A 12334-nucleotide genomic window follows, 5' to 3' on the forward strand; every position below is an offset into this window, starting at 1 on the left:
CCACTTGAAGCCCTAGTGACACCACGACAATGTTACTGCTTCTGAGTTTCAAAAAGAGACAACAATATAATCATGCAGTGGCTGAACTCGACAGATTAAGAAATATATCCCAAATTATATATAACAGTCGGTAGACGCATGCCTCTACAGTGTTCTCTTATATTTTGAAACCAGAATTGGTCAAGTTCGTATCCTTTCAAAGTTCCCTTTTCAAACAATCATTATCAACGCCAAGTCTGGCCCTGGCATGGTAGTGCGATTTTTGTTTAGTATTAATAAAATTTGACACTTCAGACAGCAGTTTCAGCAAAGAGGACAAAGAAGGAATGGGCATGGAATCCAAATACTAATCATGCATATTAGTCTGGGCCACTGGCATTTTGCGATGCTGCAGCGTTTTCCTCATAATTATGGATTTGCCAAACTTCCCAAATAATGCTCGCATAATAAATCTCGCTTTTGAGAGTGATTAAGCTATTGACATTGTAAATAACAATGCCGTTTCTTTAAATGTTTTAAAAACATAAACAAAAATAATGTCATGAGCAATGCCAATAACTCTAACTTTAACAATGCCGAGACCGTTGCATTGTAAATGCGTGTTCTTCTTTAGAACATGTAGGAGCAACTTCAAACATCCGAGTTCAGCATTTTTGCTGCACAAAAAGTGTTTGTGTCACTTAATAGACTAAGCTTTTGCTCTATGTCTGGAGGAGCAAGATAGTGGTCGCATCTTGTTTACAGCGCCCCACCAGCGCCAATCATCCTGCCTTGATCCTGCTCTTCATTGATACAGAGGCGTCTCGGAGGGGCAAAACTGGGCTTGCCAATGACCAGAATCAGTGCTAACTGAGTAGGGACCAAATGCAGCCGCCCACCGGCTGACAACCCGCAGTCCGGCGCAGCTCGGCGGGCCTGTGAGGCCTCAACAGACATGAAGCCACAGAGAGCTGGAGGCGGGCGGCATTCATCCAATGTTCCCCCCGGAGGCCCCTAACAAAATTGGGAGAATCCTGTGGTGACAGCGGAGCCGAGTGGTTCCAGGAGGCATAGTGTAGTAGCTTTCCCCTCCCACTAGACAACCTACACCAGGGATCATTGGGGCTGCTCCGCAACAAAGGAGATGGGGTCTTCTCCCCCTGAAACCAATACAGGCCACAGAGAACTGGAGGCAGGTGGCCTTCCTGCGGCACTCCCACCGGAGCCCCTATGGGGCACTCTCAGAGCAGGGAGATTCCCGCTGCAATGATGGAGCCAAGCGCTCTGCGACGTGGCCTGCACTGAGTATTGTTGGTGCAGCACCGCAACCAAGAAGTAGGGGGCCTTCCTAGCTGCCCTCTTCAACCTAAGGCCGGGGTTCAGCTGGCGGAGTTTGGGCCTTGCAGGATTACATGCCGCATTGACAGCATGGCACCATGCTGGTGGTCGCGGCAGCCCACCTCTCTCCTGGAGATAGACGGGGAAGGCTGCAGCCTGAGAAACTAAGAGGCCCGGAGGACTGGCTTGGTGTCCTCGCCACCAATTGTGTAGTCAAGAGGTTGGGAAGAAACGCCCCCCCCCCCCCTTTGGTACTGCAACACTGCACAATGAGTATCGGCTGATGCCTTAAGAGTCTGCACACATTTGAGGAACCCTCTTGCTTGACGGAGCAGACTTCTGCCCTCTGGTAGTATGGGGGGCCCAGCTTCATCATCCATACCTCTTGGGGACGGGACTCGATGGACGACGGAGTGATACCTTGGCTCAGACAGGCCCAGATTGCTACAAATACACTAAGCCAGTTCTGCAGGGGGGAGACTCCCGAAGCCCCAGATGGATGGTGTGGCATCGGCTGTGATGCCACCAATTGGACCCATCATAAGCAACAACGTCCTCCTACAGCCATTCAGGAGTCCAGACTAGCCCTAGAAGCCAAGATCGGTGAGGTGGGAGCAGATGTCTCGCTCCTGAGGTAGGACCTACACAACACGACTGGCCGAGAGATGGAGGCCGAAGGTCGCATCTCTGCCCTTGAGGACCTAGTAACTAAGCTGAAACACAAAATTTGAACTCTGCAGAGCACTGGGGACAAATGGCAGCTAGGATTGAGGACACTGAAGGCCATTCCAGCTGCAACAGCCTGCCCTTTGTGGGAATTTCAGAGGGAGCTGAATGGACTAACCCAGAGAAGTTCTAGGAGACTTGGCTCCGTTGTTTTCTCCCCGGATACCTACTGCCTACCTGTTTCTTCACTGAGATGGCCCACTGGACACCCGCACAGTGACCACCCCCAGGGGCCCCTCCCTGCATCATTATTGCTCGATTCTCTTAACTATTGGGATAGGGACTTTATGCTATGCACCATGAGGTCTGTGAGGGAAATTACTTACGAGTCCTCTACTGTCTACATTTTCCGGGATTATTCCAGACTGGTAGAGGCCTAGAGGAAATCATTTTAACAGGTCAACCAGAAGCTTCAAGTCAGGAACCTCAAATGCAAACTCCTATACCTGGCAAAGCTTAAGGTGATCTTTCAGGGTAAAACCTTTTTCTTGGACCACTCCGGCAGAGTATGGAGTGGGTTGAGAAGAGTCCATAGCAGGCCGTAGCAGGAACATTAGAGCTAGCCACTGGTGAATAGGTGGAGGGGCATTGGAGGTGACCCAAGGGGTCTGGTTCAGGGTCACGTAGGAATTCCAAGAGACAGACCCTGAGGCGGAGGCTGAGTCGGGGTCTAGATCCAATGATGCCGCCTGTGTACGGACTTCGTCCAATACTGAGGGGAGTCGGGAGTCCTCTTAGCAGCCTGAGCCCAAAAGAGACTGCTTCCTTTGCGACTGATCAGAGCAACACTCGTTAACTACACAATGCGCTCCCTTGAGGTTATCAAGTTGTATTAGAGGGTGTTCCATTTCCATATTGGGTCGACAGATGCTTCCATTTGGGAAGGTAAGGTTGGGGGTAGTCGGGAGGGTGGGTTGAGGTATTGTTTTTGCTTTGCGGTTCTCTTTCATTTTCTTGTGGACACTGCACACATTATTACTATTTTCATGTTGCGAGCACCCCATTCCAGTTACATTTTAACCGATATGCGTCTACAACTCGGGTACTGACCTGTAATGTCATTGGGCTCCTAGACAGGATTAGGAGAGGAGCGGTGCTCCAATGTTTTCTTCAGGAAACTCCTTTGCTGGGCAAGAGCTGCCATTTTCTCAGCTCCTATGGTTTCACCAAGTTCTTTCATGCCAGCTTCACCAAGGGGCTGCGGGGTAGCCATTCTTCTGCACAGGACATGCCTGATAGTCATCATGAAATCCCTGTTAGACCCGCAGTGTTTCTACATGTTTCTGAAGGGCATGCTGCCGGGCCAGCCGTGGGTTATTTGACATCTTGCTTCAAACCTACCCCGGCACACTGCTTTTGGGAGGGTATTTCAATACGATCACCCTAGACACTACATTTACTACCGCATCGGTGAGCACCCTGCCCGTTGGAGATGGACGGCCTCCCTGGGTCTGGAAGATGTCTGGCTTAGATGGCACCCCTATGAGAGGACATAGACTCATTGCTCTGCCTCACACAAAAGTCACTCCAGGCTTGATCACTTGTTTCTGCCTTGCTTCTGGTCTTGGTCGCTCACATTTTGCTGTGAGGTCTTTTGGATCATGTGCTGGTGGAGGTACAGCTTACCGCAGCCGATCCAGGTGAGCCTGGGATCTGGCATTTCAATAGCTGGCGGCTCATGGAAGAAACCCCGGTTGACCTCCCGCAGGAGGCTATAAGGGGTGAGTCTCTGGGAGGCATTCAAAATGGTGATTCGTGGTGAAGCATTTGCGACAGTGTGCGACCTGCAGTGGAAGAGGGAAAAAGAAATTACCACATCAGAAACCCAGATTCTCCACCTTGAACTGTCTATTGGATCGGCCTCACCGCCTAAATCCATGCCACAGTAAGAAGAGCTCCGTGAGCTCCTGATACGCAAGTTACTCAACACACCTAATGTCGCTGGGGCGCTAGCTCAATAAGGCAGGGGAACTGATTTACTGGCTGTCCCAGCAACAAGAGGGACTGTATGTTGTTCCAGCAATTCAGATGCTGGAGGGACAGCTGATTTGCTCCTATGTGGCAATTGCGGAGACCTTCGCAAGCTACTATTGCACCATTTGTCACCACAGGTCCCCACACCCACTGGAGCTTGTCAGGCCCGATAGCGGAGGACCCATAAACCACTCATATGCATGCAGCGAGCCGATCTGGACACCCTCTGACTCTGGAGAAGCTTCAGGTGGTCACTATGGCTTCCCCATCAGGTAAAAACCTGGGACCGAAACAGTGGCGTAACAATAGTCCCCACAGCTCCCGCTGCTCCAGAGAGACCCCTCCGACACTGTGTACGGGCAGCGGGTCCCTGGCAGGAGAGCTCCTAACTGGGCCCAGAGAATGGTGGCCCCCTCCATGTTATTTGCATGGAGGCCCTCTCAATTTTCATTATGCCATAGGGCCGAACAGTTTCCCTGAAAAATTCTACAAGAGGTTCTCTTCCCTTATGATGCCATACCTACTGTGGCTCTATTTAGAGATAGACCATTTAAAGCTCCCTGCCGCCAGACCTCAGGGTCGCTACCATCACTCAAGCCAGGTAAACCACCCAATCGCTGCTCCTCATACAGACCTGTTTCCTTTTTAAATGTGGACTGCAAACTCCGGTCAACATTATGGCTTCTGGACTTTCCAGAGTTATCACATTGCTGGTCAATGAAGACCAAAATGGTTTTATGACTGGCAGTCGCACACCTCACTGCCTACACAGGATTCAGGTTGCGCCTTTGGAGCTTGACTGACTGAAGGCCCCAGCTGCCATGCTTTTGGTCTACTATGAAAAAGCACTTAACATGGTCCATTGATCCTTCCTCCACCACATCGTGTGACTGCTACAATTCAACCCAAGATTTCAAATCTAATTGAGGTCCTAAAGGACTCCCCATGTTAAAGGGTTTGAGTAAATGGGTCGTTTTCAGTTCTGTTCCCAATTCAATGAAGCATGAGACATGGCTGCCCCCTATCGCCCCTTCTCTTCACCCTAGTAATGGTGCCCCTGGCAGTATGGATGCGCACCTGCAGGGCTTTTGCTGGGTGGTCGACCATGAGGATAGGGTAGCATTGTACGCTGATGATATGCTATTGTACCACTCTGCCCTAGCTGATCCTAATGCTTGATATATACAGAGATTCATAGGGACTACGAGTCAACCCGGGGAACCACACTATATTAATTTAAAAGGCTCAATCCATGCCAGACACCAGACTACAGATTACTCAGGGACCGTTCCGATACCTGGGCATCACCATCACCCATAATCCGCAGTCCATCTGGGACTTGAACATAGGCCCTATTTTGAAGAAGGTGCGCATCTCCCCCTCAATCTCTGTGGCTGGGTGGCACTCTGCAAAATGCTAATACTTCCTTCTTTCCTCTATGTGCTCATAAACTACCCATACATTTTCGCCTTACCCTCTTTGCGGAGCTCTAATCCACATCGCATTTCTGGACTGGCAAAACTCCTGGAGTAGGATACTCTAAATGCACAGCGCCTGTCAATTAAGGTGGCCTTGGTGCATTGGACCGCTGCTTATATTACTGGGCGGCGCAGATGGTCCAGAGAGCACCACAACTCCTCCTGGCACCTGGACCTGGCCATCTTTGAGCAAACTAGGGTGCATGGTTTGCTCTATGGGGGCCGCCATCCTGCCTCAATCCTCCAGATCTTTAAGCTACCACTGTTATGTTGGTGGGCTGCTGTGTCCCATATTAAATGGCTAGGGAGGTCTAATGCTCAAACTCCACTGTGGGAGGGAACATGGCTAAAGTAAGTGACTCAGCCGATGGGATTCTGTGAATGGGAACATATTGGGATCTCAGCACGGGGTGGCCTATGGGAAGTCGGCCACATAGTGTCCTTTAACAACTCAAGACTGAGTTTGGGTTCCACAACTTTGGGTTCTTTAAACACTTACAAATACGACATACCCTGGAAGCCCAAAGGGTGAGGGTTGTATGAGGAACAATATGTGCAACTACCACGCATGCCTTTACTTCGCTGTCAATACCACGCATGCATCATTACCACGCATTCTTTGACAACAAACATTTTTACCAGCTTAAGTCGCGTTCTTCAGACAGCAGGAAACATTTCACATGTAGCGGGTCTAAAGAAAGACAAGCTGGTGTATTAAAGTCTTGTTTTCAGAAGTGCCGGAATATTTAGTTGTGGTCGTGGAAGCATGGGACTACGCCGTTCAGAGAGTAAGACTTGCCCGCGTCCCTCAAAAACTATGGGGGACATAAATTGGGCGAGGAAAAAGGAAGTTGGTGCGTTAAAACAGGGGATGGGAGGGGGACATATGTGGAAGGTGGGATTTAAGGTTGTCACGCTTGTGCTGCAAGTGTGCACATTATTGCGCTGACAGCTTTGGCAAGTCAAATTTGACTCTGGTGCAGGGTCAAAATTACAGAGCACCACTTCAACAAAATTTGAATTGTAATCTAGATTCTCCAAATTTGGCATACTTCTATTAGCAGGAAAAATCAAGAGTAGATGGTGGACCAAGGGCCTCTCAATGCTCTCTGTCTCTAATTAAAACTTTCCCAGAATGCTTAGTTTTCTCTTGCGTAATTTGTCTAACTTGATAACGCTGTATCAAAATGTGTACCTTAAAAGAATCATGCATTACAGTTCAAGAGCAATAAACAGTAAGACCTACTGTTTTGTTTTCTGCCAGTGATCAGAGTTTCCCTCTGCAAGCCATCGCTCTGCCATGCCAGGTTCAATTTTGGCTATTCGCCTGTTCATACCGCAGTCCCCAAACTGTCCAAAAAAAAAGGAACATTTATTTGGCAAGTGTGTTCAACATTTCAACAGTAGGCTGAGCTTAGACAGCCCTGCTGATATTTTTGGTTACTAATCATTGACTTCCCCTAGATCAGAAAGGACCCATACGCATATGTCAAACTTATCAAAGAGGTATATAGACCATTCAATTTATCCATTAGTGTAATAAATGATTACATAAATATCACCCCATGGTCCACTGTCTTAAGAACATATCAGCATACTGATGTGAGGTTCAGTTGGAGGTGCCAATTTTTGTTGGACAACTCCTTTCATGAAATGCTACAGTTCTTCAGGCTGCTTAGAAGAGCGACTCACAGGGCAGCTGCCCGGAAGGACAAGAAGATGTGCAGGAAGGATTGCAACACAAGTGCGAGGCACTCAGTGAGACATCTGTGACTGCGCTACCGGGCCCTGTCTCCCAGAAGTCCAGACGCCTGCCTTTGGGTCGCTAAAAGTAGGCTCAAAGCCTAACTTTGGGTATCCTAAGTCACGACAGGAGACCTCCTGCAAGGGAGACCAGGAAGAAGTTCACTCTCAGCCTGAGGGCTGCACTGTGCCAGCCACTGGGGCCTTTTAAAGTGAGCTGTGGCGTGATCGCTAAATAAACTATCATCTACAACTAAGAACTACAGTCTTCCATTCATGCCTGAACCATATGACTGCCATTGCCAGGCAAGTGTGGTGCACTGCCACCAAGTGCCAGCAATAGTCCACCATGGGACTCCTACAAAAGTCTCTCCACATCCTGATTTCAAAACCATACTTTTGGGATGGTCTATTTGGTCCAGTTTTAGGAGGTGGGATTTTGTTAGGCATGAGCGAACTATCCAGAAGCAAAAACAACAGTTGATGGACAGAATGCAGAACAATGTCATACATTCACCCCAGTACAGAGATCTGGGCCTAAATCCATCGTTTTTTTGCTCACCATTCCGTTAGAGTTTGAACCCAGCCATTTGCAAATCAGTCTTGACCCTGTGCCTCATGGGTACAATCCAGCCCGAACTGCCAAGCGAGGTCCTCCCTGGACTGGAAACAAGCATCCTAGTACCGGTTTCGGGGTTTCACCCCTCTTCAGCCAGCATAGCTTGATTCCAGTGGCATGGAAAGCACGGGACCCACGTCTGGGCATACCCTTCCCACTCGGGGTGACAAATGCAAAAACAACAGTTGATGGACAGAATGCAGAACAAAGTCATATTCACCCCAGTACAGAGATCTGGGCCTAAATCCATCGTTTTTTTGCTCACCATGCCGTTCCAGTTTGAACCCAGCCATATGCAAATCAGTCTTGACCCTGTGCCTCTTGGGTGAGCAAAATAACGATGGATTAAACCCAGATCTGTGACTGGAGGTGAATATTTTGACAATGTGCAACATTCCGTCCATCATCTTGTGTGTTTTGCTGTTTGCCCTATGTGGAAAGGGTATGCCCAGACGTGGGTCCCGTGCTCACTACGCCACTGGAGTCAAGCTATCCTGGCTGAAGAGGGGTGAAACCCCGAAACCGGTCCTAGGATGCTTGATTCCGGTCCAGGGAAGACATGGCTTGGCAGTTCGGGCTGGACTGTTCCCATGAGGCACAGGGTCAAGACTGATTTGCATATGGCCATGTCTGAACTGGGGTGGTGTAGTGGGCAAAAGAATGATGGCTTTAACCCAGATCTCTTGACTGGGGGAGAATGTATGCATTGTCAGCATTCCGTCCATCATTTGTTTGTTTTAACGCTTTTCGCCCTAAGTGGAATGGGTATTCCCAGACGTGGGACCCGTGCTCACTACGCCACTGGAGTCAAGCTTTCCTGGCTGAAGAGGGGTGAAACCCCGAAACCGGTCCTAGGATGCTTGATTCCGGTCCAGGGAGACATGGCTTGGCAGTTCGGGCTGGACTGTTCCCATGAGGCACAGGGTCAAGACTGATTTGCATATGGCCATGTCTGAACTGGGGTGGCGTGGTGAGCAAAATAACGATGGATTAAACCCAGATCTGTGAATGGGGTGAATGTTTTGCCAATGTGCAACATTCCGTCCATCATCTTGTGTGCTTTGCTGAACTATCCAGAAGCCATGCATAGAGAACATCATCTTTCTTTTTCCCAAAGATCAGGAGAGGAATGACTCTGGTGCAGCAGGAATCTAGTACACTGACAGATATCGAAGACCCGTTTTAGAGTTTGGTGGATGAGTTACTCATCACAAACAACACAGCTATCCAATCCACCTTATTGCAAGTGAAATATATCCTAGAGGAGATGTAATAAAGTGGATAGTATATCTATCAGTTTTGTGACAGAGTAATTCATTCACCAAACTCTAATTCACAGCCTGCGTTTGGAAGGAGGAACAACCTTAGCATGTATGTATTCAAACATACCATCACAATATTCAGGTAGCTTCATTGGGTCCTAGTTTCAAAACGTACAAAACATACAGTCATGTGGTCACATTAGGCCTGGGCGGGATCATCACCATTTTACATGTTCACGTTTAAAGTTGACATCTTTTCTTGAACGTTGACATTTGACGCATATTTGCTTGCATGCTTTTATGGATAATACTCCATGAAATAAATGTACACATCTTCGTATGCATATTATCAGAGCCTTAAACATTCTGTACGAAAGCTTAAGTTCACTGCGCAAAATTATGTTGTTCATTATTGTTCACTCAGCGACAGCTTTGTAAGGATAGAATCAATGATGAAAGCCTGGCTGGGACCTTGCCATAGCAACATGGGGTGAAGTTTATTATATAAATGACATTACTCCTTTGCCTAATCAGAGGAACATTCCCCTGACACTGTTGTGATCGCCCCATGCTGGATTTCCAGCCCAGCTGAAACCTGTTTACCTCCTGAGGAGGATTGTGCCCAGCTCTACACCAAGACCGGGCTCCCAGATTAGATATACTTACAGGTAACTGGGGAGTTAGATCACCCTACAGGGATTCTGGCAGACTCACCCATCCTAGGCACACTAGGATAGGGAGCACTACGTTGGAGCACAAATATAACTGTAAACATATGCAAGCATATACTCTATGTAACAGCACAATGTTTGCATTGTTTAAGTTCTTTACCATTGCTGTGATGCTGATTTCTCTGTTCCGTTTCCTCCTATTGATTATTGCAATGCACGTACTTTACACAAGAATCGTATTGCTTCAATAAATATTAGAATGCCATTTTGAGTATTTCTTGTGTGTCACTATGGACATGCATAAGTTACCAAATGAAAAGGTTCTAGAACTTCCCCCACAATTTGCTTGAGGAGTTAGGGTTGTCATGTTCTGAGGTTGCACATACCACCTGTTATCTGACTGCAGTCAGGGGTACAGATCGTGCACTGTGAGCTAGCCAGGATTAAGGCCAACATATCCTGATGGTGTGCGTCTTGCACAGTTTTGATGTTTTGGTTGTCCAACAAACATGCAGTTTTACTAAGAAAGTATGAACCGTATGACATTACATCTGACATCTGTACAGTAATTTGTAAACACTTTCAAATTCCAGAAGACTAAAAAAGGCTCTCCTAATACACTATGCAGCTGCTTTAGAGTTTGGCAGAAAGAGTACTCCTCCACAACAGTGAAGTAGTATCCTACCTGGCAAACTCACAGTCCCACCTCTCAATTTAGAGTGGGCGATCAGATGGCAGTGTGACAGTAAAAAATAATGGCCCCCCCCTCATGACCATGGTGTGGAGGTCATTCGTTTTTAATTTTTCAAAAATAAACTTCCGCTTTGGAAGTTTGTTTTTGAAAAATTAAAAACATTGTGATAGTTTGATGGGTGGATGGAACGAACTGGCAAGCTTTTACAACAGTGACAGGGACCACCGTGACAGTGGTTCCTGTCAATGTTAAGAGTTGTCTGCTGACGTAAATGCAATCAACATAATAATTTTGACCTGCAGAGAAATTTGGACCAAGGTAGGAATGAGAGACGCTCCTGCGCCGCCCTCGTCCCTTCACTGCTTTCTACCCCTATTTAGCCCTATCACCTACTGTGTCTGACTCGCCTTGGTGCTGTCACGTCTAATCATCCTTACTAACCTGCTCTGGTGCAAAATTGTGCCTTGAATCTCTACCTTTTATTTCCCACACTATTTTCCACTGCTATGTATCAGCTGCATTGTAACAACTCAGTGCTGAGACAAGCACCTTATTGCATGCAGACTCTGGCACCATACCTATCTAGTTGGAACCAGTGCTTACTTAGTTACAGAATGAGAGCCGGTGGCCAAAGCTCTGCTCAGTAGCCCGCGGCCGGAGCTATTAAATGTCAGTGCATCCAATGCCAAGGCTGTGTAGTCTTCAATAAACGCATGCCTTGTTCATCCACTAGCAGACATTTCCTGCCCTTTTATCTCACTCTTGCAGGTTCATGCGTTGTGATTTTTATTCCATATTTCTCATCCGCTGTCTTTCCACTTTGTGTGTTTTCCCTCTCTTGCTCTTGGAAAAGGGTTAATGTCTAATGTGAAAAAATAAGAGCCGGTCTCCAAAAATGAGCGCCGATGGGCCCCACCAGCTCAAATTAAGTACTTTTTGGAACATAGAACTGATAAAACAATTAGTCACATTATACGTAACACATTTGGCATAAGCTCCATACCTTTTCCTCCAAAATGACAACAGCACTTTGGTTTCCTCCAGCTATGATCCTATAGGTTCTTCCTGAGGTACCATTTTGTCCATGAATAACGATCTCTGAAAATGAAAGGGAAGTTCACGTCAGTTGTTCATACTTTCCAAAATTAAGGCACTAGCAATCATGTTAACAAATTAAAAAGAGAATACTGACTCCCAAATTCTAAAGGTGCACTATCTCTTTTATGACTAGCTCAGACACATTAATGGCAGTCATTGCTTGTTACCTGTTATTATAACATGTTTGCACAAACATAATAATATAACTCCATGTCGAACTTTTTTTGTTTTCCTTCAGTTTTACAGGACTGGGGTTTTCAATTTTAACTTTTTTCCTTGGTACTATCCTTACTTCTTTTTTTGAATAAGATACCTATAAGTATAGTTTTGTAGCTTAGAGCTATTTTAGAGTGTTGGGGCAGGGGAGCGCCGGGACTGGTTCCAGGAGGGACGCCCACGACATGGTTACGGTGAGATGTGAGATCTGCACCTCAACCTTCCTGACACAGCAGGTAGGGGGGTGGGCAGGGTAGCGGGTCTGGCTGTGAGACTTCCTCACCTTGAACCACAAGCTACAGCCCTATCCTCCCCTACTGTCTACCAGGGACAGTGCTTGGGAAGAGCTTGTCTGCAGAGTTTCTTAATGTGGTCCTTTCCCCTCTCCCCCCTGCATCAGTGTCAGGGTCTCCACTTTCCACCAACGGGAATAAAGGTTGTGCATTTCCATTGCCTGGGAAGGGTCTGCTCCTCCCGTCTTGGATGGCGTGAAACCAGGGGCATCCAAATGGATCCACTTTGCTCTTATAATTAAT

The 12334-nt window shown here is 47.4% G+C and overlaps 1 protein-coding gene across 2 annotated transcripts in view; it reads right to left on the minus strand.

Moving 5' to 3' along the window:
- Positions 1-12334, minus strand: part of HERC5 (HECT and RLD domain containing E3 ubiquitin protein ligase 5) — a 361249-nt gene that overhangs the window by 230002 nt on the left and 118913 nt on the right. For both annotated transcript variants that reach the window (XM_085635568.1, XM_085635578.1), the window contains exons 8-9: positions 11488-11582; positions 6742-6845 (exon numbers count right to left, since the gene is read on the minus strand). In XM_085635568.1, coding sequence (XP_085491694.1) covers positions 6742-6845; positions 11488-11582 — 199 coding nt within the window. The remainder of the gene's footprint in view (positions 1-6741; positions 6846-11487; positions 11583-12334) is intronic.

The sequence above is a fragment of the Triturus cristatus genome, chromosome 2_1, assembly GCF_964204655.1.
Source record: "Triturus cristatus chromosome 2_1, aTriCri1.1, whole genome shotgun sequence".
In the NCBI taxonomy this organism is placed as follows: domain Eukaryota; kingdom Metazoa; phylum Chordata; class Amphibia; order Caudata; family Salamandridae; genus Triturus; species Triturus cristatus.